Genomic DNA, 27,058 nt, shown 5'->3' on the forward strand with positions numbered 1-27,058 from the left:
TGCCCCGATTATTACACAGGTCCCCTCTCCCCCATACTACCCCCATCATTAAACAGGACCCCCCCTCCTCCATACTAGCCCCATCATTACACAAGATCTCTCACCCATATTACCTCCATCATTACACAGGACCCCCTCCCCCATACTAACCCCATGAATAAACATGGTGGTTATTGTTGAGGGTGGAGAGGTAGGAGGGGGGTAATTGTTGAGGGCGGAGAGGCAGGGAGGAGGGGTTAGTGATAAGTTGTTGAGGGTGGAGAGGCAGGGAGGGGGGTTATTGTTGAAGACAGAGAGGTGGGGGGATATTGTTGAGGGTGGAGAGGCAGGGAGGGGGTTATTGTTGAAGATGGAGAGGCGCGGGATAATAATAATTGGGAGTAATAATACATTGGAATCTTTGTGCTCAGGGCAGGACATCTTGGCATAGACTGACAGTGCTGCTGCCTGCTGTGCCTCCTGTGTTTATTCCTCCAGAATTGTGTCTCACTAATACAAGAGGTATTTTACTGACCAGATCACCAGGTGACAACAGAAGGGAAAAAAAAAAAAAAACTAAGAAAAGAAAAAAAAAATGCAGCCATCACATCTAATAATTGGTAAGCTACAATACCATATATTTTTGGTTTTGGGTTTAATACGGCTTTAAGCAATGTGCGTCTTTTTGATGCTGAACCCTGTTACTGGCCATGTAAAAGTCCAATGCCAGAACCTCAGTAGCCACTGGAAATTTCTCAAATTGAAATTCTGGCGTTAACCTGGTCAGAACTAAAGGCATAAAGGTATAGTATCTTTGGGGCTCCATAAAGACTGAAAGGTCCCCATTGAGGAGACTGGCCCTCATTTCCTGTCATGTTTCTAGTACAGGAAATTAGCTGAAATCACTCCAATGGAGACAAAGAGATCAATATACATTTTTAGAAAGTTTTTTTTCCCCATTCTAAAATACTTGTGCTAGTCTGGGCAAATTGCCATTGAATACCTTCAGTAACATAGAAGAAGTATTTTTCCATGCCCTGGCAAATCAGTTTTTAAAGTGCTCTGGGAAGGGGGCATTCAGAATTTTTATTTAGGTAAACTTCACTTTGAGAGATGCTGCACAGTGATTCTGCAGCATCTGTTAAATAAAACCAAATAAACTAACACATTTGTTTGACAGTATGTTCACAGCTCCAAGGTGTTACAATGTAAACTGTGGATTAAAAATAGTCATAGTGCTTTAAATGTAATAGATGCAGCACTACAATCATCCTTTTAAAAATCTGAACACTAGTTAACTCTAAGCCCTTGTACACACAGTCGGACATACCGACGGAAAATGTCCGATCGGACCGTGTTGTTGGACCATGTGTGGGCTCCATCGGACTGTTTCCGTCGGAATATCCAAGCGACAAAGTTTTAGAGCTGGGCTATAAAATTTTCCACAACATGATCCGATCAGACTTTGTCCGATCATTTGTAGAGAATTCCGATCGGACAAAGTGCCACGCATGCTCAGATCAAATTCCTAGACCAAAGCTATTGGCTACTAGCCTGAACGTAGTCCCGTCGTAACGAAAAAACGTCATCACGTTCCAAACGATCGGATTTTCCGACAACTTTGTCCGAGCGTGAGTATGCACCGGTTTCAGACAAAATCCGACGGATTTTGTTGTCGGAATGTCCGACCGTGTGTACAAGGGCTAAGAATGACAAGGCAGTGCCTCCATTGTGGAAGGGTTAAATGCTTGTCTTGTCTAGAGCAGCCATTCTTAAACGTTTTATCCCTAATAAAACCCTTGAAATAATTTTAGGTTTTGAGGAACTACTGCTAGAACCAATTCATTGGGCTCAATAGAAAAATGCCTCTTACATTGGTGGCCAGACAGGGAGAAGGCTCTTTTTACAGTAATAGAATGCCAACCTTACAGACAGCTAAAAAGATTACTGGTTTCATCCTGCTTACTCCGCCATATGGTTTCGGCTCTGGCACTTTGCATGCATCGTCAGATGGGAGGTCAGTTAGCCACCGCTCAAGGAACCCCATAGCAACCTCTGGAGGAACCCTAGGATTCCACAGGATTCCACAGAACCCAGGTCGGGAATGGCTGGTCTAGGAGGTAAGGTACAAGGAGCCATACTTCATTTATTCTTTGCTCCATCAGGCTTACTATCCTCAGTACCACCCGTGTCTGAAAGTTACGTTCATTTAGATGTGGTTTCCACAATATATAATATGCAGGACCAGCAAGCTTGTGTTTTATGTGAGGAGACTGAGGGTCTGCTCACATCCCACATCCCAGAAAGAGCTGGGGGTAACGAGGAATGACGTAAGCATTGTTGCTTAAGCCAGCCATACATGGATTAAAATTTGGCCAGTTCAGTAGGGACTGGGCGAATTTCGATACATGTATGGGCATGTCAATTGACTTCTGTAGAACTAACCTGTTGGAAAATTCCCACATGATCACTGCCTCTGGCTATAGCCAGCAGCCCTGATCGAGTCTATTCTCCCCACTGTCAGAATACGATAGCTCAGTGGGGAGGATTCCACCATCCACATCGAATGACTGTAGATGGGGGATCAAGTCAGTTTTTTGTTCAACAAGCTGGTTGAACGAAAAAAAAAAAGGAATCATCTATGGGCTGCTTTATTCCTCTCCGCATAGACAAACCTAAGAATATACAGTGCCCTGAAAAAGTATTCATACCGTAGAAAAGGCTTCATATTTTGTCATGTTACAACCAAAAAACGTAAATGTATTTTGTTGGGACTTTATGTGATAGACCAAGACAAAGTGGCAAATAATTGTGAAATGGAAGGAAAATGATAAATGGTTTTCAACATTTTTTACAAATAAATATGTGAAAAGTGCGGCGTGAATTTGTATTCAGCCCCCATTTCTCTGATACCCCTAACTAAATCCTAGTGCAACCAATTGCCTTCAGAAGTCACATAATTAGTAAATAGTCTACCTGTATTTAATGTAATCTCAGTATAAATACAGCTTCTCTGTGAAGCCCTCAGGGGTTTGTTAGAGAACCTTAGTGAACAAGCAGCATCATGAAGGCCAAGAAACACACCAGACAGGTCAGGGATAAAGTTGCGGAAAAATTTAAAGCAGGGTTAGGTTATAAAAAAAATATCCCAAGCTTTGAACAACTCACTTAGCATTGTTCAATCCATCATCCAAAAATGAAATGAATACGGCACAACTGCAAACCTCCCAAGACATGGCCGTCCACCTAAACTGACAGGCCAGGCAAGGAGAGCATTAATCAGAGAAGCAGCTAAGAGGCCCATGGTAACTCTGGAGCAGGTGCAGAGATCCACAGCTCAGGTGGGAGAATCTGTTCACAGGACAACTATTAGTCGTGCACGCCACACATCTGACCTTTATGGAAAATTGGCAAGAAGAAAGCCATTGTTGAAAGAAAGCCATAATAAGAAGTCCCGTTTGCAGTTTGTGAGAAGCCATATGGGGGACACAGAAAACATGTTGAAGAAGGTGCTTAGGTCAGAGGAGAATAACTTTTTGGCCTAAAAGCAAAACGCTATGTGTGATGGAAAACTAACACTGCACATCTTCCTGAACACACCCACTGTGAAACCTGGTGGTGGTCGCATCATGTTGTGGGGATGCTTTTCTTCAGCAGGGACAGAGAAGCTAGTCAGAGTTGATGGGAAGATGGATGGGGTCAAATACAGAGCAATCTTAGAAGAAAACCTGTTTGAGTGTGCAAAAGACTTGAGACTGGGGCAGAGGTTCACCTTCCAGCAGGACAACGATCCTAAGCATACAGCCAGAGCTACAATGGAATAGTTTAGATCAAAGCGTATTCATGTGTTAGAATGGCCCAGTCAAAGTCCAGACCAAATTGAGAATCTGTGGCAAGACTTGAAAATTGCTGTTCACAGAAGCTCTTCATCCAATCTGACAGAGCTTGAGTTATTTTGCAAAGAAGAATGGGCTAAAATGTCACTCTCTAGATGTGCAAAGCTGGTAGAGACATTCCCAAAAAGACTTGTAGCTGTAATTGCAGCAAAAGGTGGTTCTACTAAGTATTGACTCAGGGGGGCTGACTACAAATGCACCCCACACTTTTCACATATTTATAAAAAAATAAATGAAAACCATTTATCATTTTCCTTCCACTTCACAATTATGTGCCACTTTGTGTTGGTCTATCACATAAAATCCCAATAAAATACATTTAAGTTTTTGGTTGTAACATGACAAGATGTGGAAAATTTCAAGGGGCATGAATACTTTTTCAAGGCACTGTATAATTTTATAGACATGTATTTGTAATGTTATAATTACTCCAAAACTTTGTATATTTAATTATTATGTTCACTATTACTGAGTGCTGCTTTATTTCTCTAATTTCTGTCAGTTTTTTTTTATTTATATATATATATATATATATATATATATATATATATATATATATATATATATATATATATATATATTGCTGGGGTAGCTGTGTTTAGAGTTTTTAGGTGATGCGTTCATGGTGTGGAGTTATCATTTGTGTTGAAACAAGCCATTAACCTTTGCAGTGCAGGGGTTGGGGGGGGGTTGCATGTACTCCTTTTTTTAAATGTGTTGTGATACTTTTCATGAGCGATGTCTTTGAAATTGATGATAAGAAAAATTAGCTTGGCAATGTAATTGTAGGAGCAGTGCAATGACAATGATAATATGATTGTACAGAGGCTTCTACAAGCACAGTAATTACGTATCTGTCATGGTTATGCAGTGATTTTCCTGTGTTTGCTTACCTTCCCTCATGTCTTCAGACTAAGAAGCCAGCTACTTCCACCTGGTGGTTTTTATAACCTCTCCTCTAAGCATGGCTCCACCCCAGGCCCTATCAGGGAGCCTATATAAACCTGTGCACTGCAGGGCTCAGTGCTGATCAACCATTGTGTATTCCTTTGTGTATTAGCTTCCTGTTTCCTGTCGTGTGCTCTGCTACTGATTTCCGTTACCGACCTTGGCGTGTTCTGACCATCCCTGCTTGCCTGTGACCCTGACCTATTGGCGTGTGCCCGACTATTCTGTTCTGCTTGTGGCCCCGACCTTGGCTTTGTCCCTCACCATCCCTATCCTCCTGTTGCCTACTGTGGGTGTGAGCTGGGGGACCCTGGGGGTCGCGACCTGGAGCCAGTTGCAGCCAAGACCATCTTCACCACTCGAAGCTCTGGTGAACACCAGCTGGCTCTTAGACTCCGCGCCCCAGGGAATCTCACGCTCTATCCCCAGTGGGATCTGTCCCCGTCTGCAGCAGTCAGCCGTAGGGTCCACAACCTCGCGGTGCACTCCTCATCCCTACGGTGTGCACCTGTCACCTTGCCTCAAGGTGACCTGACAGTATCCAACTCTAATTTTATATTTAACTTAAACGTATGACAAAACTAGGCAATTCAAATAGTGTATGTGATGAAAAACGATGGTCACCATCACTAAAAACTGCATTTTAAAGTGCATTACTGCAAAGACGTCTTATTTATCTATGCACATCTCACATTTGCTGTTTAAATGATGCTCGGCCCCAATCATCTAGTTACATATTCTTAACAAGCAGTAAAATCTTTAAAACAAACCATCCCTGGCCTCTCTAGCTAATTGAAATGTGAAGTTATTGTTTCTTAAAGAAAACAACAATGTCTTTTTGGTGGTGTCTAGCAGCTTAATAACACCTGCTGTGTGTATAAGATTTCTTTGTTTCTGTTGCAAATTTAAAGACACATTTCTCCACAATTCCTAAATCTACAGAGATGAATGAGGGCTTGTTTTAAAGTGATTAGTACATGAGGGAGCAGGGCCTAGCACAACCTTTACAGGAAAAGGTGAAATCTGCATATAATTTCATATTTCCTATCTTTCTGTATCAGATTGTTTTAACACACAGCTTTTGCTGAAGGCAACCTCTGCGTTTGCACTTTTATTTAGCATATGCACAATTTAAATTGATTAGGTATGTGCCAGCTTTACATTAGGTAATAAGAGTGTTAGGCTGACACATTTAGCTTCCTACACAATGAAGCAGCTGCAATCTTTAAACCTATAGTTTTAAAATTGGTGTAAACTCAAATCCATATTTTTTTCTTGAGGAAGGTGAGGTGGGCTGGGTATATTGGAGAGACTAGGGGAAGCTCATAGGCATAGGGGCATTGCAGAGTGCTAGGACTGCACCTAAGGAGGCTGGGGGGGGGGGGCACTACATAAGGGTGGAGGTACTCCAGAGGACTAGAAGATGCTCAAGGGTGCTAGGGTGACCTGGAATGACAATGGAAAGGATCCAGAGTACTTGAAAAGGTTACAGATATGTAAAGGGCTGGCAGCTAGGTTACCAGTCCATGGGACTGGAGGAATCGGCAGGGTGCAATGAAGAGAAATGGGAAATACCTGAGGGGTCTAGGTGGTACTTGTGGGAGCTGGGGGGAACAGTAAGAGAATTGGGGGTCACTGCAGGGAGCCAGGGGGCTGAGGAGGTGGCGGCGGGGGGCCTGCAGGGGGTTGTGTGCAGATATGCTTTCCCCAGCCTGCACTTACTTTTCAAACCTCCCCTCAGAACAGACACCCAGCAAAAAGTGAAACTTCCCCTATTCCGGTTTCTCACATTAGGGAGAAAGGAACAATGTCACTTCTCTTCCTGGTGTGCTTGTTCTGAAAGGAGTTCTGTGTAAAGCTATGCTCTTTTGCATCTGGTAAGGCATTGATTTCTGAGGCCAGCTAAAGCAGTGCCCGGTGCTGGGATACAGAGCATTCCAGAACAAGGCACCTACTGCTGCTCTTCAGGGTGTCCTATGACCTGTGGGATAACCTCCAGTTCCCAGGATAACTAACCATGGTGGCTCCTCTAGAGGCAAGGCCAGATAGGTTGTGGTAGGTTTTAACAAAGAAATGCATGATCTCTGAATTTATTTTTGTACACACATGGTGCAAGGGATTAGTTACATTCAGAAAAACATACCTGCACCCAACAGTGTTAAAAATATGTGCAAGTCCTACATTTGTGTCTGTATGTAAATGAAGTGGACCACATACCTTTGGTATCTTCATCTTCAATAGTTGTATTTGTACTTTCTGATGATTCCTGAATAAAAGCCAGAAAGGGGGGAAGAATTGTGTTATTTCAGGTGAAACAACATACATATGTGTTTTGGGCACCAGAAAAGCACCCCTTGGTGAGGAGGTTCTTGCTGTGCATCACAATACGTCCTGTTCAGAAGTTGAGGTGAAGTTCCCCTGCTTTCTAAATATTGGCCACTAGATGTCACCACAGACCAAGAAAAATGGGTTATAGTGATAAAATCCTGTACTTTTTTTCTAGCTCTTTATCAACAGCAGCTCACTGTATTCTTTTGCTGAGAACATAAAACTATTTTATATCCCAACATTATGTGCAGTCTTCATGTCTAGGAGGCAATTACAGCTTCCACATATCCCAATACCAGCTGCACCAACTGACTGCACACAGAGCTGTGGCTACAAACACAGCTGCTCATTCCTCTGTGAGCCCCATAGTGAGGATGACATCGCCGTCTGCTGGGCATACAAGGTACTGGACAATTGATTACAGAATGCCTTTGTAATGGTCCATTGCCTTCTTATGCATAGCAAAGAGCAAGTGCTGTACAGTGGGCAAAAAAAAAAGTAGGCTGCTCGGATTGGCACAGTTTGTAATTTCATTGTACAGAATGTCCTTAAACATAACTAATTTGATAAAGCAATGCAAAAATGAGGATGGCCATGATGTGCAAACTGTATTATCCCTTTAAAACCAGGCAATCAGGTCTGAGAACTCATCTCAGTTAAAGAAAACATGTCATGACAAACATTAAGGCTGACAATGATGAACTCTGCTGAAAATGCCAGAAGCCTGACTGCTATACTTTTGCTCCAGATCTGCATACTTGTTCCAAAATAGTGACCCCAAAAGTAATGGAGCCAGTGAGTCAACATAACGGCCAAGCAACTAGTATTTTAAGAAGGAGGACAAAAATGACACCCCATTTTTCCTCACAATAGATTTACTTTAAGAGAAGATTCCTAAATGCATTGAGTGGGTTACTGGATTTGGCACATCACATCTGCTTTTTGCACTGCCTTACTAAATCAGCCAACTAAAAGCTAGTAGCTATATATTTTATATCAGTTTATAACAAATATGGAGTTACATTTATTAAGTTTACCAACAAGCCTCAGCTTTGGGTATGCATGTTTCTGCAATTACTAGCAATTCTATGCGGCTAGGTTTTGGGAGGTTAGGTATCACAGTGATTTCACACAAATATATTATCTTCTCTTTCTTCTGGAGACCCATGTAAAGGGGTATTTTCAATGTATTCTTAATGAAAATTTGCTACAGTGTTTAGGGCATTCTAAGTTTAAGGATCTGTGTCGACAAGCTTTTGTTCACATCAGAAGTGCTTCTCGTCCCATACAAGTCAATGAGTATGCAAAAGCAGCTAGAAGCAGGTTGGTGCACCTTAAGCCCCGTACACACTATCAGTTTTTTCTGCTGAGTCTTTCCTTAAGGTTTACCAAAACCATGTAGTGAAAGGGCCTGCCTGATTGCATACACATTGAAACTCCTAAGGTGTGACCTCATATTATATGGTTTTGTTAAATCTGAAGGAAAAACTCAGCAGAAAAACTGATAGTGTGTATGGGGCTTTAGAAAGACAGATGAAGGTCAACTGCACCTGTAAAGGAAACTAAATGGAACAGGTAAGCACTTCAAACTGATCTCAGATTCAAGGTTAAAGCAGCAAGCTGCATTCGGCCATCCACACAAGTCTGAAGTCCATCAACACAGGCCCTTATGCTTTATTATTCCATTCTCTAGTGGGTTCTACGCATTCATATAAGAATTGTCTTCGGTAGCTGACTTCTACCATGGATGGGAGTGATGCGGCGTACTTCTGTAAAATTCCACTATGTGTAATGGATCCACCAGATCATCCCCAACCATGTGGTCAGTGTACACAACTGTACCTGTCTACTAAATAATATGTTTTTGTAGCTATAACCTGATGTGTCCTGTGCCATTCTGAGTAGACCAAAAACTCCTTGTAAATTGAGCAGTCTGAAGTTTCAAGCCTTTTAGGCCTTCAACAAATATTCCAGCGGCACTGAAAATGTATTGTTCAGTATCTGTAAATTTATCACCCCTTTTCCAGACTGGTCTGTTTACAGGGAACTGCAGAGCTCCTTACTGGGACTCAGAGGAACCAGCACTGAATAAGACAAAACATAGACTCACCATCAACTGGACACTGGAACTGGACTTTCTTTTCTGGAAAAACAAGGAGAACAGATAGGAAGGATAGTGAGACACACAGCCAGCAGCACAGTGACCACAGAGGGAAGCACAAAAGACAACACACTGACTGCAAGCAATACCAGAAGCACTGGAAAAAAAAAACATGGTGCCAAAAGCATGAAGATATACAATAGGAACACAAAAGGATGACAAAGCAGGGGCAGCCATATAACACATCAGATGCAAAATTGAAGCTGAAATCAAAAGGAGGAAGCTGAGAATTATGGATTGCTGGTGTGACAGCAAGCAGCAAAGTAGCACAAGATATGAAAGGAGGTAAAGGCGTGAGTGTTTCTTACATGGTGTGCTGCAGAAGCATATAGAAGCAAAAGCACAATCAGAGGGTAGAGAAGGGAGCACAGCGGGAGACATACATTAAAAAGAGGCATCCTAACATGTCACCAGAATGTCAACCTGCACAAAAGTGAGTGACAAAGGTAAGAGAAGTACATGGCCAAGGCTCAGGACAGAACACAGTGACCAAAATCGAATCAGGAGAGAAAATGGAACCAGCAAGCAGAGCCTGAATGAAGCAATGGTTTTCTGCATTAAAGGGAAAATTTATATATACTGATAACACATCCCTGCTCTCAGCCTATTGAATAGGTTTTGTGTTTTTCTTTATTCTTTTCACAATTCATCTCCATTGTGACATATGTCTTTTAGTACATTCTGGGGGGCAAAACAAACTATTTCAAAATGCTAAAGTTTAAGGTTCTGTTTACCCAAAAGGTATATTCTAGCAATAGGTGAATCCTGGTGAGCTGAGCCAATCCCTGGCTTCTAATATGTTTTTCATACTCCGACTATGAACTCTTCCCAAATCCTTTCTTATCATCTTTTCTGGTCTTTCTGGGGGTTTTGGCCGTTTCTGTCCACTTTTGGAAGTTCTAGGACTGTCAGCTCTGGACTCAGCCCTTCCTTCCTCTGAGCTGGCCGCTCAGTTGTCGGCTAATTGCCAGCTCCTATCTCTCCACAGTGACTCACCTGTTGATGATATCCTGCTCATCAATCCTGCCTACTTAAGCTGTCCAGCCCAGATGATCTCTGTATTCACCTCGGTCAACATCACAGAGACTATCTCCTGCGTTTCTGTTAAAGACTTGCTTGGCTGACATTCCTTCTGGCTCCAGATCCTGCTTGCTGTTCCACTATGCTGTCCCCTGGCTTCTTGACTTTCAGGCTTGTTTGACTATCCGTTCCGGATACCGAACTTTGGCCATATTATGACTAAGTTTGTTCTATTTACTTTTATTCTTAAACAAGTGTGATTTAACTGTACTTCTGGCTCAGTCTGATTCATGGTTTCTGACCGTAGGCGAAGGCCATGAATTCAGGAAATGCATTCAATCCACTTGTTTGTAATATTTTTACCAGATTGGTTGAGCAGGATCACCACATGGATAAGTTTGCCAGGGCATTACAAACGCTTCTGAGTCACACGGATAACCTGGAATCTCCCACTGTAGCTGCTTCGGTACAACCTGTGTTGCAGGCCGTCTCTGCTGTTGCTCCAGTCTCGAGTATTACCTCTATAAGAGGTATGTCTGGTTCCGCTCCACTACCCCAGTGATTTGGGGGCAATCCAGTCCAATGCAGAGGGTTTCTAAACCAAGTTGAGATATACTTTGAGATGCTGCCCCAGACGTTTCCCACGGGCAGAAGCAAAGTAGGTTTCTTGGTATCTTTGCTTTCTGAGAGAGACTTGGCCTGAGCAAACCCTCTATGGCAGATGCAAAAAACCATTGTCTTGAGTTACCAAGTTTGTGGCTTCTTTTAAAAGGGTATTTGACGTTACTGCGTGCTCCGCTTCTGCTGCCAAGTGCCTCATGTCCATCAGAGTCCAAGAACTGTTGCCGATTAAGCCATTGATTTCTGTACTCTGGCAGCAGAGGTTGCTTGGAACAATGAGGCCCTCATGGCTGCTTTTTTTCATAGTCTCTTGGATACCATCAAGGAAGAGAAAGCAGCCCAAGATATACCCACTGAGCTAGAGAAGTTGATCACACTTGCCATCCTCATTGACTCCAGACTCTCTCTTAAGGAGCTCTTGCAGAAGCCTCCTGTACATTTGTCTCCAAGCTTTGCAGTCCCACCCTTGCCTCCCTCACCTCCCATCCCTCCTGGTAGCAAGTTGGTCAGTGAAGGTGAACCCATGCACTTGGGCTTCATGCGTCTCTCTGCGAATGAGAGAACCCTTAGGAGGAGAGAGAGATTGTGCCTTTATTGTGGCCAGGCAGGTCACTTTTTTGAAGTCTTGTTCTACTCATCCAGGGAACTCCCAAACCTTGAGGTCCTGTCATGGCAGACCTTAGGTGGCGTTGTTTCGTCCCTAGTTATCCAGAACGATAAGCCCCCTGGTTTTGGTTACCCTTTCTTGGGCTGAGTTGCCTGCCGAGATACAGGCTCTAATCGACTCTGGGGTTGGAGGCCTGTTCATTGATGTTGCCTTTGCATCAAAGCACTGGATTCCGCTGCAGTTGCGTGACACTCCACTTGCCATTGAGGCTCTTGATGGGAGACCTCTACAGCCTGCACATGTGACTCATGAGCAGGACTGGTACAAGGGGGGGTGAAGAGGTGGCTGCCCTGGGCGACCATCAGCCAACAGAAGTAGTGACAGCAGCACCACCACCTCTGTCGGCTCAGTGTTGCATGATATATGCCAAATCGGGAAAGGAGGAGAGAGCGGGCGTGCTCTCTCTCTCCTCTTCAGCTTCACGCTCCTGCCACTGCATCGCTCCTCCTGTCACCCAAATCCACATCCAGCGATGGCTTTCCCGAGCCACATTCGCTTCAGCAGCAGCATTCTCTCCCGAGTCCCGCCAGCTGTCTGTGCAGAAAGTTAGAAATCAGCTTCCCCCCAGGCTCCTCCTCAGCTCTGACATGTCAAGATGAGGAGGAGCCTCGGAAAAAGGGGATCACAGAGCAATGTGCCGTGCTGTATCTGAGGTATGTGTTTGCCGAAAGCTGCAGCCAAGCCGAGTAAAGGAAGAACTGCACTGGAGACACAAGGGGGAGGATGAGAGCATTTGCACTAGAGGGGGTAGGGAGAAGCTGATTATTTCTAGGTGGGATTGATATGGGAGAGGGGGGGAGGGGGGTACCTATGTTAGTATGGATGATATCCATACTAACATGGGTTAGTATGGATGATGGGGGATATTTGGGTAAAATTCCTGGGGGGAGGATCTGCACTAGGAGGGGGGGGGGGCAACAGGGGTAAGACCTGCTCCAGGAGGGGAAGGGAAATTTGGGGGATGTGCCAGGAGGGGTGAACTGGGGGGTCTGTGTTGGGGGATGGGGGTAAGAGGATTTGCGCCAGGAGGGGGGACCTGTGTGGGAAGGATGAGGACCTGCGACAGGAGGGGGAACCTGTGCCAGAAGATGGGAGGGGAGACCTGTGCCAGAAGATGGGAGGGGAGACCTGTGCCGGGAGGATGAGGATTTGCACTAGGAGGGGGATCTGTTCTGGAAGATGAGAGGCCTACGCCAGAGGGGGATCTGTTCTGGAAGATGGGAGGCCTACACCAAGAGGGGGGATCTGGGAATGGTTATGCTGGAAGAGATGATTGGGATGGGGGGATTGTGCCAGGACAGGATATCCTAGGCTGTTAGAAAGAGGGATTGGGTGGGAATATCCGTACTTGTAGGGATAATGGGGGTATTTGTGCTAGGAAAGAAACTTGGGGAGGGGACTTGCACCAGGAGGTGAAACCCAGTGGGTGACAGAGGTAAGATCTGCCCCAGGAGGGGGTACCTGTGCTGGGAGAATGAGGACCTGTGCTAGGAGGGGGGATTTATACTGTGGGCATGGGGAGGAATAGGATCTGTGCCGGGGGGGGATTTGTGCCTTGGGGATGGGGAGGAGAGGATTTGCACCAGGAAGGGGAACCCGGGGGGGGGGGGGGGTTGTGCTAGAAGAGGGGATGGGGGGATCCATGCTAGGATGGGGAATATTGTGGCTATTAGAAATAGGGATTTGGGATGGAATTTGTTCCAGGAAGGGGAACCTGTGGGGTGAAGGGCATAAAATTTGCACTGGGGGAAGAGGATTTGCACTAAGAGGGGGGACCCATTCAAGGAGGGGGCTTTTTTGGGGGGGGGATTTGCACTAATGGGGATGATTAATGGGTATTTGCGCTAGGATGGGGGAGGATTTATGCAGTTTGGTGTCTTTGCCCTGGGCGCTAGATGACCTTGTCCTGGCACTGCTCATGAGACTGATCCGTTGTCCATGGCCGTAGGGGATCTTCACCATGATATAATCCAATTCCAAGTTATTTCCTGGTTATTGGTTATCCTTGGTTACAGAGGCACAACCCCTCTTTTGATTGGCTCCATGCTGAGGTTCTCTCCTGGTTGCCACAATGCAGTAAGACATGCTTCCAGAAGGTAGCCAAGGTCCTCTGCACCTCTGGTGCTGGAATACCCACTCACGACCCATTTTCAATGCCCTGGTTGAGAGAAGGAGATTCTCACCCAAGATTTGATGGTGCATGGCCCCATCCATCCTCCCTTTGATGCGTTATAGTTGTCCTGTCCCCTTAGCAGAAAAACACCTCCCAAAGCATAATGTTTTCACCTCCATGTTTGACGGCAGGGATGGTGTTCTTGGGGTTATAGGCAGCATTCTTCTTCCTCCAAACACGATGAGTTGAGTTGATGCCAAGGAGCTTGATTTTTGTCTCATCTGACCACAATGCTTTCACCCAGTTCTCGTTTGAATCATTCCGATGTTCATTATGGGCCTGTACATGTGCTTTTTTGAGCAGGGGGACCTTGCGGGCGCTGCATGGTTTCTGTCCTTCATGACGTAGAGTGTTACCAATTGTTTCCTTGGGGACTATGGTCCCAGCTGCCTTGAGATCATTGACAAGATTCTCCTGTGTAATTGTGAGCTGATTCCTCACCATTCTCATGATCACTGAACATCCACAAGCTGAGATCTTGCATGAAGCCCCAGACTCTCAACAAACTGCTTGGTAGTAGTCCATTCCAGCTATGTGTAGGTCTATAATTTTGTTCCTGACATTCTTTGACAGCTCTTTGGTCTTGGCCATGATGAAGAGATTTGAATCTGATTGAATGCATCTGTAAACAGGTGTGTTGTATAAGGGTAACGAGCTGAGAGTAGGAGCACTCCCTTTAAGGGAGTGTTTCTTCTCTAAGCTTGTCTATAAGCTTGTTACCTGTATAGAAGACACCTGGGAGCCAGAAATCTTGCTGATTGATAGAGGATCAAATACCTATTTCACTCATTAAAATGCAATCCATTTATATCTTTTTTGAAATGCGTTTTTTCTGGATATTTTTGTTGTTATTCTGTCTCTCACTGTTAAAATAAACTTACCAATAAAAATATAGACTGGTCATTTCTTTGTCAGTGGGCAAATGAACAAAATCAGCAGGGGATCAAATACTTTTTTTTCCCTCACTGTACATAGACAGCAACATAAATCTAACAGAGGTTTCAATCCTTCATCCAAAGCTATAAAGAAAACATTTTTGACTTTAGATACACAATAAAGTATATCTAAAGTCAAAACTTTTTTATTTTTATTTATAGAGACGGAGAGGGTCTGTTTGAGAAATTGTCACAGGAACAAGTGTCTATTTTAGAAGACTTCCCCTGTTTTACTGTTCTGGTGGCAACTAAAAATTTTGGCTCTACACTTACTTTCATTCACAGTGACATTGGTGTTCAGGTTATTTAGAGAGAATGAATCACCCTTATGAAGACATAGACAGCTATAGAAGCTTTGAAAGGATTCTAAGCCCACCACTCCATCCAAATCTGAAAAAGTTTTACCTTTTACTAATACTGTATGTTTTATGGCTTGGGTTTTGGTAAGGTTAAGTGTTAGGGTCAGGCTGTTGATTCGTTTAAAGACCAGGGGGTGTGGGGGACCCTGTAAGTTTTCATTTTTTAGTGTCTAAAACTGTTATTTAAATGGTGCAAAAATCACCAGGAGAAATGAGACTCTTGAAGCTGTGTCAGGAGACCCCATGGTGGGTCAGGCCCACTCAGGAGCTATGGCTGGGTGATCTTACTGCTAAAGTCCTTGAGTAGCATGGAAAGCAAGCCATTAATTTACCATTTATTACTATGACTATGACTTGAGCCTTTACATTTTTTAGGAGAACAAATTACAATACTATGTGGCATGCCATCCATTGTCTCTGTGTATCTTCAGATGATCAGCTCTGGTGTCTCAACCTGCTGCATTACTATCCACTGGTGGATTGGGGATTTCTGACATGTAAGTGTGCTGCTCTTAATAAGGGGTGATTTTGTGCTTGGTATTAACCTCAGTACCCTGCTTTTTGATATTTCGTACTATGTGGCATACCTCTTAAAATACCAATATACTTTCCCTTTAAGGCTTTGCAGTGCACACAGCAGTTTGATATATAAGCCAGTGCAATGACTCGGGAAATGAAGCAATGTGTTAAAGCAGCAACATGGAACTGATTTATCCACTATAACATTCATTATGACAAAAGTATCTAGCAGTCTGTCTAGAGCAGTACAAAACAATGAATCATCCATCTCTGATACATGGTGCAGTGCAATAAAGCAACATCAGAATCAATATGCAGTGCAGTAAAGCAGCATGTCATACAGTGTGCAGTGCAGTACAGCAGCAGCTTGTAGAGTGTGCAGTGTAGTAAAGCGTCAGATGACACAGTGTGCAGCAGGAGCGCAGCTGATGGCAGGAAACTGTTTTGTGGGTCCTTTTGGTCACCTGTCCTTGGGGATTTTGTGATATCAACAGGTGTTATTCCACAGTTTATTTTAGGTTCCTGCAGTTTAATGCAGTGAAAATCATAGCACAACAGATCCTTGAAGACAATCCTAATTCAATATCCACCCTGCAAGAAATGTCTGCAATCTAAGCACTTTCTGTACATGTTTCTTTATTCAAAAACAAGAGACAATTCTAGAATTATAATGCTTAAAGGGGGTGCCCCCCATACAGCTCTCTCATTTTATCAGTTGATTGATAGGACCCAAGTAATGCTTAAAGGGAATGCCCACTTTACATCATCTCTTTAATCAATTGACTGATAGGATCAAACCATTGTTGATAAACTACTAAGATCTTGACTTTTTCCATGCACACAGTGCCTCTATGTGAATGGCCACAAGCTTGTCAATTTATTCCAGGATGGTTTTAAGGACAGCATTTTAAAGGACATGTCCAAAAAAAATGAGTTTACAATTCGTTTTTAAATTAGTAACTAGCCATTAAGCGGAGCACCTTAATTAGTCTTGATTAGCACACTTAAGCCGGCTATAGATGGTTCGAATCTCTGCAGGTTCAGCAGGGACATGCCAAGATTCCAACCATCTATGGGCAGGCTGATTGTACCCAAGTTGAACTTCATCGACATACAAATCTAGACTCACCTAAAGTGTCACCTTGTGAAATGGTAAATATGAAATAGTTAAATGTAATGCTTCATAATTAAAATAATAATAATAATAATAATTACCTGATTAAAATAATTACCTGATTAAAAAGACATTTTAAAAATCATGCATTATTTTTTTTAGTGCGTAGCACAATAAAAAAAAATTAAATATTTAAAATATGCAGTAAATTGTCTTTCAATTAATATAGACGGTATTAATTAATTGGGATCATTTTGGGGTCAATTATTCAGAAGGTAAAAACAACTCCAGAAAACAGTTCTCAGTTTTGTGTGGAATGGGCTGGATTCAGTCCCTTACAAGTCTTGACTTTGTAAGGCACCATAAAAAGGAAGAATTCTATCTTGGCTGTTTGGCTTAGATTTGTACAAATTTAATGTAGGCTTATGCAGGCAATGTCAGGATTAAAGGGCCTGTTCATGCTATAAACTTTGCGTTTCCCATGCACCTTCTGCACTGTCAAAAATGATTCATGCACCATTTTTGATGCATTTTGGTGCATTAGTCATCCTATTCAAATGAATGGGCTACCTTTAAGCAATGCACGTTAATGCAAGGCATAATGCATGTTAGCATAAGTGCAATAACACAGCACAAATGTGTAAACTTTTATATTTTATTAAAGATAAGCTGTAACCTTACCCATTCAGGGTAGATTCTCTTTTAAGAACAGGCCTCCCATGCACACACTTGCCTTTGCTAAAGTTCCCTACTACTCCATTACTCCATTGGAGACCTCAGTAGACACCAGGTCCATCCAAATATGGCAATGCATTTAACGTCCTCTGTTGCTTGGGCCTGAGCAGCCAATCACTAGGCTAAACATTATCACATGAGCAAGAGAAGGAAGTTAACCTTGTGTAATCTCCAACATCATCCAACATGGAGGTTATACAACGGTAGGACTCCCAGATCTGACGATGGAATGGAGTGGTAGGGATATGCAGGTTGGGACAGTATCAGTGAGTTGTTCTTATAGGAGAAACTGTCACTTTCTTTCTATAGGGTGTACAGAACAGTTCAACCAGATATATTTGTGGGTAATCAGTATCCTAAGGGTCAAGCACGTATAATTCCTAAGAGCTTTGACATGCAAATGCTACTAGTGTTACCATACTGTCAGTTGTCCCTATATTTCACTAAAGAACCAACAGGAGAGTGACTATTGTAGAATTTCTGTGCCCTGTAGTGGTTTTTCCCTAAGCCTATACGGGAACTGATGATAGCCACAGTTTAGCTTCTCTGCTAAACTTACACTATTGAGCTTAAAGATATCATTGGAGAAACAGTGAGGGATCACATTAATAGAGAATCATGTTTTGTGTAAAGCTCCTCTTAAACATAGGGATAGAGAAATATATATATATGATTGTAATAGAATATTTTTGAAAATACTAACTGATGTCTACAGGGAAAAAAATTGCTTCTGTTAGTAGGATAATTTTGGAACTTTTGGTATTTATCATAAGAAAGACAAAGACATTTTTTTAAACTGCATAAATCACAAAGGAATATGAATAAAGGAATGGGGCATTGTAAATTTGGATCATTAGAAGGTTGGGCTTTCCCCTTTAAGCACACTTATTTATCAGCATGTTCTTGGTCTTGTCGAGGAAAAGAAAAGAGTAACAGATGGCGTTCAGCGCTGAACTGTAGTTCTACATTCAAAGCCCTAATTAAGGCTGCAGATTACAATATAACCAGCAGTGAAAGGCGCATAACTGTAATTACAATTAAATTATTACATACTGTAATTGGAACATCCGTCTCTTTCGGGAAGATATTTGTCAATACCTATGCAGCATTTACATATGTCACAATGTTTAAACAAATCTAGAAACAGCAATCAGTCAACAAGTGATATTAAAGGCCAACCCTCCCTAAAACTAGCATTTCAGTTCTGAGTGGGCATATATATATATATATATATATATATATACATACATATATATATATATATATATATATATATATATATATATATATATATATATATATATATATAGCATTACCTCTTGGCTTTTAATTTATTTCAGAGATTTCAGTGGCGAGATTTCTCTGCAGTTAGAAGTGGCACTAGGTGGGTGTTTGAGCCTCTGCAAGAAGGGGCACAGTGCCCACACAAAATTCACTTTACTGACTGATCAACATCCTACATCTGTACCCCCCCCCCCACCCCCTCAAAAAAAATCTTCCTTTTCCAAGACAATGACTGCAGATTTCAGTGCAGCAGACGGCTGGTTTCTAAACTTTTCTTCCACTTTGAGTCCATTGTCCAGTATGATCAGAGTAATAATATGCTAAAAAATGCAAAATGCACCAGGCCCTGCTGTCAGAGGAAGGCAGTCCCCACAACTGGATAAGGAATTTATTTTTATACAAAAAAAATGAATTCTGAGATAACTGGGTTGATAAACTGAAGGAATAAAGAAAGTTCACTTTGCTTTGTATGTTTTCTTGAATACTAAATAATTGAAGTGGCCACACCAGCTTAATCTCAGTCACTTAATCTTGCCATAGATGGGCCATTCTTTCATTTAGCCAGTAGGCTGAACCAAAGAAAGCCAAAGTGGTTCTGTAGATACACACAGTACAGCTGGCTCCACCCTCTATCTCTGCTCACAGGATTTGATTGACAGCAGCAGGAGCCAATGGCACTGTGTGTAGCCAGAGTCCCTGTATGAAGAGGGGGAGAGTCCAACCAGGCACAGCGCTGGATCACTGCCAGACTCAGGTAAGTGTTTAGAGAAGGCGAAGAGGGAAATAGTTGGTGGTGTGTTTGTTATCTTAATGCAGGGAATGCATTAAGGTAAAGAACACCAAGGCTTTAGAACCACTTTCATTAAATGATACATTAAACTTCCCAGCCCCTTCTTTAACATTGCATAGAAGTGGAAAGCCAAGTAGAGATTTTTATATATGATTTGTAGGATTTTGCAGCAAATAAAAAGGAAAGCAGTACATTTTAAATATGTTTAATGCTATTTGAATGGTAACAGGTAACAAATATAAATGAGGTGTTATCCCAATTTGGCAGCAGAGGTTGATAGACAATGGGAATACAATAGTGGAATTTCAACCAGCATTTTTTGTTGTAAGAATGTTTGTTGGTTTTGCTAATAATTACTGGAATTAAAATCAAGATTTGTTTTTGACCACAGTGATGAGAATTTGGAAGGAGCAGGGTGGAAAATTTTTCTCAAATGTATGAATTTTTAATAGTGTATGTGGCTTTTGCTCAGTAAAGTCCATTCATTCTCAAACTGCTTTCATCCGACATTTAAATGTTCTGAGAATTTTCGTACAAATTTTCCCAAGAGTTTTCTAAGAAATTTTGGTAGTGTATATCCAGCTTAATTTAACAGGTGTTGCTATTTTCGTGTGACAAATAAATGATGTCAACAAAGATTTGCATTATTCAGTAAACTTACTGAACATCTGTAAAGTTAAAGGAGAAGTAAGGCCAAAGCTCTGGATAGCATACTAGCTCATTATGAAATACTCACCTTAGATCGAAGCCCTCGCAGCGGTCCCAACATACTGCTCTGCCTGAAGACATGTCTCAAGGAGTAATTTCTGGGTATCGCTGGCTGCGGCGCTGTGACTGGCCAGAGCTGCGATGACGGCACTCCCGCGCATGCACGTGGGAGCCGCCGGTAATGGCACGAACGAGCCGTTGCTTCAGTGCGCATGTCCCAATGGCGTTGGCACATGCTAATACAGTGGATACCTTCTTACCTGTGCAGGTTTAGGAGATATCCACGGTAGCTATAGGTAAGTCTTATTATAGGATTACCTGTAGTGAAAAGTGGTCTGTAAAGGTTTACAGCCACTTTAAGCTCTGCACTTCTGTCCCCCATATTCATCCGTCAGCGGGCTAAAATTCACTGTTGGCTGACCTACCTCAGCCAATTCAGACTCTGACAGATGCCTGAGCAGCAGCTGGGTCAACCTGTGAGTACACCACTGAGAGCCAGAGCCAGCAGCTCCCGCCCTCTCAACAACCCAGTGCTTCAGTGAGCGCTGTAGGGGCAGAGCAGAGAGTCGGTGATTGACAGTCACACTAGCTCTCTGCTCCCCGAAGACTGAGATCTGAGCGATCAGCGGTCTTTGAATGCTCAGCTCTCAGTCTTAGAGGCGGCAGGAGACAGATGCTGCATTGGACTGATGCTGCATTCACCTAGGTCAGTGATTGCGAACCTCGGCACTCCAGATGTTTTGGAACTACATTTCCCATGTAGCTCAGAATTCTGAGATACTATCCCAGGGTGTTGATATGTTAGCTCACAATTCTGAGATACTGTCCAAGAGGTTTAACGTATCAGTTCGTAATTCTGGGAATATTGAGATATAGTGCTTGACCCCTGAAATTTTAAGTCAGGATTCTAAGATACTGTCCAACATGTTATCTCAGAGTTCAATATTTTGAACGGACTGCAAACCTCTTTTTAAATAGCAGTTGACGTGGAACTAAAGCCCAAACTTTTCTTTGTTTTTATTTTAGAGGGAGGGTTACAGCCTCTGTCAATTGTTCACCCTCTGTGCCCCATTGGGGAGATTTCCCTTCACTTCCTTTCCCATGGCCACAACAGGAAGTGAGAGAAATCCCTGGTTGACGCCAGAGTTGCAACAACTAGTGATATCAGGTTTTGGCTGCACTTGCATTTTTACTAAAGTTTTTGGCTAGAGAGATTATTTCTAACAGAAAGCTCCCAAGGCAAAAAGCAAGCTGCATAATAAGGAACTTCATTGTTACAGCCATCTTTCATTGTTCTGATTGCTGTGACCTAATAAAAAATAACATTGAATGGTATGTGTTATTGCACTTCATTGCTCTTTCTGCCAAGCATTAAATGTAATTTTTGCAAGCAATCACCAGATGGCGTTTCACCATGCTTAATGCATAACACGCTGGCATCTGTCATTATCCAGATTTATGGTATTGGCCGATTCAGTCAGCATGTTAATATGGTAAATTCATCTGTGACCAGCGATGATTACAGTTCCATTTATACAGTAACACAACACAGTATATGAAATTCTGTCATCAGTTATTTACTTGAGAATGAGAATCTTGGCAAAATGATAAGCAAGAATTATTGCAAGTAAATCGAATCCAGTGTAAAGTACGACTTGTAATACTTGACAATACTTTGCTGTTTTAGAATATTAATACAGAAATAAAAACAAATGATTTTGCCAATGCTGCCAACAAAAAGTTAATAGAGAGATTGGAAGATTCATCAAATACCTAAAAAGGTTACACATATTATAGGCAGAATTGGGCAGCAACTAGCATGCTTGTTCACAGGTGAAGAACAATGTACCAAATCTCTAGGACTGGTTAAAGGGGTTGGGATACTACTCTGTCATTTAAAAATAAAATACGAAGGCCAGGTAAATAATGAGGGCAAGGAAAACATGACATTTTTTTTCCTGATGTCTAAAGCTTGCCATGCATGGACTGAATTTTTTCAATTGACTTTTGTTAAAGGAGCCGGGCAGAAAACTCTTGGCCAAACAGCAGCTGAATTCGATCAGATGGAGGCAGCGTTCATGTATTCTGACAGTGCCAACTGTCAAAAACAAGATCCAGGACTGCAGATTGGCCCATCCACACTGTTTAGCGTTAACAGGGGATTTGAATGATGTCTCTTGTTCAGCCCATTTATGGCCAGCTTAAGCATACATGGACTGACATAAGCCTCTTCAAAAGCCAAAGCAGAATGAGAAGAGTTAGGGAAAGTGACAATGAGAAAGGAGTCATGCCTCTCAATTAAACACAGGCAGTCAATTGCTCTAAACCTGGCCATTTACTCTTATATTTTGTGTTTGGCCTGAAACTAACAGATTCCTCCATCCACACTATACATAACGGATGAAAGAATCTCCTGTTGCAACTATTATATTCTGTCAGGTGTCAAAATACCTGAAAAGCGGGTGCCTCTGATTGGATAGTGGTAATGCTAAGAAGTCCTCCTTAAATTAGCATCTACTATAACAACTTTGTTGTTTTTCAACTGTATCTTACCAAGCACAGCCACCTTTAAAGTATAGAGACAAACCTTTTTTTTGGTTTTGGATAGAATGGAGATAGACTGGAAAGCCTGTCAGGTTTTTTCTTGGCGCCTGTGCTCCCAGTAGAGAGATACACCTTCTCTATTTGTCCCATTTACAGTGACCACTGAAAATGAAAGTGAAAGAAAATCACACATTTTGGGCCATCACCAGAACAGGAATCTTCCAAAGGGAACACTAATTCTGGTGACGTTGGTGACAACAACTCACTTACTGTGGGACAGGACATAAATAGAAATCTTCCCAAAGGAACACAGAAGGCAAAACAAACCTGACAGGGGTTATAACCTTTCTATACTGTATCCAAAATGAAACTAAAAATGCCTTTAAATAGAACATTTCAGGACCATTAAATCTCAAGCACATGCTGACTGATGGAATTATTAGTTTTTGGGCACAATTACAAAGATCCTAGGCAACTACAGTACATTTTAAAGGCCATAGATCAAGAGAACAAATGGGCCCGCAATGCTTATGGAGCACAAAGGGGCTACATTGGTTGTCATGACTGTTGTTTAACCCCTGCATAATTGCTTCATTACATTTTTATCAACCAATACAAAAAAAAAATCTTGTTGGCTTTTTGCATACCCTGGTGATTGTGAGATAAGAGATTCCTGACTCCAACATCAAGACATTGGAAAGCAGCAATGCAAGAAACATCACTGAAATAAAGTCATGGTTAGCGATTTTTGGGGTCACAGCTACCACCATCTCTTTGTAGCATAATCAAATATTCCCTTACCTTAACCCCATCATTCTTCTTGTTGCTGCCACTCTTGCCTCCTAGGAAAAGAAAGCAGGCAGTGAGAACAGCCAATCCAGGAACCAGTAGGATACCCAAGATCATAAGAAGCATATTGACCAATTCTTTGTCTTCAAAGATCCGGACATCAAGCTGGGGTAGACTCAAATGACAAACATTCCTAAACAAGCTGCATTTTAATCCATACAAATTCCACTTTCTGTTGTCCAGTTATATACATCAGTTGGGATCCCGTTTAATCATCGGTTTGCAGTTCACTTTCAGTAGACCAATAGACTTTCTTCAATAATCTCCATTTATTGCATGCATGTCCTTAACCATGAGCCTCTACCACTAGAGTGAAACTCTTGTTCATTCTGTAGCCAGTTCCTTCACTCCTGGTGTCTGGCACTCTCCTGTCAGTTTGACTTGCCCTGCTGAAGACACTGAGACACATCTCTCCTTTTCCACCCATGCACGGAGTTGTATCTTTATTTCCAGTCTGTGTATGCCAAGCCCTCGCTGCTCACCTCTCTAATAATAGTCCTTTAATGCTCTGGTCATTTGAAGCTAGAATCCCACAAAGACAGCTGCACAAGTATATGATAAACAGTTGTCCTTCTATATCTCTCACTCCCTCTTTCAGTCCTTAAGTGTGACCCAGAATGTCCTGTGGGTGGCTTCCAACAGACATTCCGAACGGGGAGAGGAGTGCAGTCAACGGAAGACTTTGGAAGCAGGAAATATCTTGCTAACACCCACTTTAACCATCTATATATAATGAGTTCAAGCGGACACAAGCAAAAAATGATTTGTAATACTCCAAAATATAGTAGATTTTTTAAAATTGGAATTAAAATAAATGAAACCTGTGCTGGGAGAAATATAGCCATTATCATTACAGACCTCCCCTTCTGAGAAAGCTAGTTGCCTATTTATCACACTGATCCAGGTGCATCACTACTTTCAGATGCAGATTTGATGTTTTGCTGAATATGGGAACCAGAAGAGAGCCAAGCAATGGCTGCCCCCATGCTTTTCTTTATTTAAACAACCTATACTGACCATAGAAGCCATATCAGGTTATTTCTTTTGTTTTCTAATGTTAGCTGATACAACTTACAGCCTAAAACTGGCCATACACAGATCAAATTTTGGCTGATTCCTGCTTAAATCGGCTGTATTTTGTTGTGTGGCTGGCCTTATAGGAACCATTCGGCTTAACAAAAGTTGATTTTTCAATTGATTTCTATCAAAGGTGCTAGGCATAAAATTCTTGGCCAAACAGTGCCTGGCACTGTTTTAGTATTCTGATCCAAAATACAATATCTGGCCCTACAAATGTGTCCATCCAGCATGGGAGGGGGAATGGAATGATTTCTTTAATTACTGTGAATGTATCTGCATAATTTGTTCTTATTAAGGCTGCCTGATTGTCCTCATTCATAGGGCAAGAACTTTTACTTTTTTTTTTACAGTCCGTGAATGAATTGTTTTTCCAATGTACAGATTATAGTATACAGCTGAGGATGAGGATGTAAACCCCCAGCAGCAAATGAATCATAGAATCCTCTAACTTATCCTCCTTAGACAATCAGAAGGTGTAGTTAGAAAATAACTTATTGGAAATTATTTCAGATATTCAAGTCTTAAGGCACAGGATCTCCTTTTTAGAAACTAAGCCCAAGGGAACCTGAATTGATCCATATCAGTAAAATATTATCTTTATTCCCATGCAGGTTACAAGATGGCTCTACAATGTACTGAAAATGTTATGTTTTAGTAGTGTTTTATACTGAGTAAGGTAGTGAGTTGGGACAGATTCATAAAAAGTAGACAACATTTTGTGATTTAAAACCTGCAATTCACTAAAACAATGAGAGCACTAATATTGTTCTAGCATTTTATTATATGTCATTGCTATCTTGTAGTTAGTACCACGTGTATAGCAGGCACTCCCTTTGTGCATATAATAGCATTTGTTTGAAAGGATGGTTATCCACAAGGATCTCTTGTTAATTGCTTCTACACTATATTGATATTGCATTTAAAAGACAAGGTTCCTTGTGGTGCCAGATACAAATGATTCCAATCAGGCAGACACATAATGGCCCGTTGCACACATATGAGAAGACTAAAGAGTACAGTAAAATGATTATGAGCGTTGGAGTGGGATGATGAAAAATGGTCAATTTCCATTAAAAGCTCATATAGGCATAAGATAATTGTCTGCTTAATTGACATCAGCTAAGTCAGATGACAGTCATTTTGCACAGGGGGTGCCTGCAAATTCTCCTACACATGATATGCTTCCATATCAAGTGAAATGAGCATCAGTGTACAGTAATGATCATCTGTAAAGACAAACATGTGGAGGCCAGATGACATTTCTTTGTTGACTTCCATATAACACCCATTGCCATCTTTACACAGGGGTCATGTCTGTATTCTCTGCAGTGAATGGTACAATGCACTATAATACATAAAGAAGTGGTATCACTTACCAGAGAAATTCCGGGTTGCTAGCATTGTGGTCAGGATAGCACCCTAAATTGGCAACAGAAAATACGAGTGATTAGATACTGAGAGGTAATATAAGTAATCTGTATATATATATATATATATATATATATATATATATATATATATATATATATATATCCAAAGTAAAGATGAACTTTTGAAGATTATTTAAGAGTCTAAATCCATTATTCAGTATGTTTAACAGGACATTTCACAAGCAAATCATTTTTGTCAATCTATTGCAAAGTTTCTTCTCTAGAAATCCTGCCAGTAACAGTAATTCCTGTTGCAGACTGGTAAGGCTAAGTGGCTTGCAGCAGAATTGTAATGTGCACGCCTTCAGTTGGCCATTGGGTTTCCTATCAGGTCTATAAGATTGACACAACAGCCAACTGAAGGCGCTCGCATAGCAGGCTGAATGCGGTGCTGCCAATTGTGAGTTATTTTATTATTGTCAGGTTATCAGTCAACATGAAGTGCTGTTAAAGACAAGATATCCAGTATGAAATTTTGCAACATATTCACAAAATACAATGGCGTTCACTTACTAAAACTGGAGAGGGCAAAATCTGGTGCAGCTCTGCATAGAAACCAATCGGCTTCCAGTTTTTTTTTTTTAATCAAAGCTTAATTGAACAAGCTTAAGTTAGAAGCTGATTGGCTACTATGCACAGCTGCACCAGATTCTGTACTCTCCAGGTTTAGTATGTCAACCCCTGTGAGACATGATGTCAAACATGCATGCATTATGGGTTTAAATACAATTTAATCCAAAGGACTGTGCAAAGGACAAGAAGATATTCATTAGGTTTGAAATAAAGGAGAACTTATTAATGTAAGAAAGCACTCTTTATAGTAAGAGAAGTTAAATGGTCTAACTAGGGATTCCCCTTGATGTTTTGTTGTATCCCTGGTTCCCAGAGGCAAGGAAGCACAGGAAATCTCACCAATGA

The 27,058-nt window shown here is 41.8% G+C and overlaps 1 protein-coding gene across 4 annotated transcripts in view; it reads right to left on the reverse strand.

The window, feature by feature from the left end:
* Positions 1–27,058, reverse strand: part of CAMK2A (calcium/calmodulin dependent protein kinase II alpha) — a 411,160-nt gene that overhangs the window by 45,931 nt on the left and 338,171 nt on the right. For 2 of the 4 annotated variants that reach the window (XM_077468289.1, XM_077468293.1), the window contains exons 12-15: positions 26,087–26,129; positions 23,583–23,623; positions 9,262–9,294; positions 7,041–7,089 (exon numbers count right to left, since the gene is read on the reverse strand). In XM_077468289.1, coding sequence (XP_077324415.1) covers positions 7,041–7,089; positions 9,262–9,294; positions 23,583–23,623; positions 26,087–26,129 — 166 coding nt within the window. The remainder of the gene's footprint in view (positions 1–7,040; positions 7,090–9,261; positions 9,295–23,582; positions 23,624–26,086; positions 26,130–27,058) is intronic. The other 2 variants (XM_077468290.1, XM_077468291.1) reach the window with 1 other exon arrangement.

Source organism: Lithobates pipiens, unplaced genomic scaffold (genome assembly GCF_037356315.1).
Source record: "Lithobates pipiens isolate NorthernLeopardFrog02 unplaced genomic scaffold, aLitPip1_a1.2 Scaffold_8, whole genome shotgun sequence".
Lineage (NCBI taxonomy): Eukaryota > Metazoa > Chordata > Amphibia > Anura > Ranidae > Lithobates > Lithobates pipiens.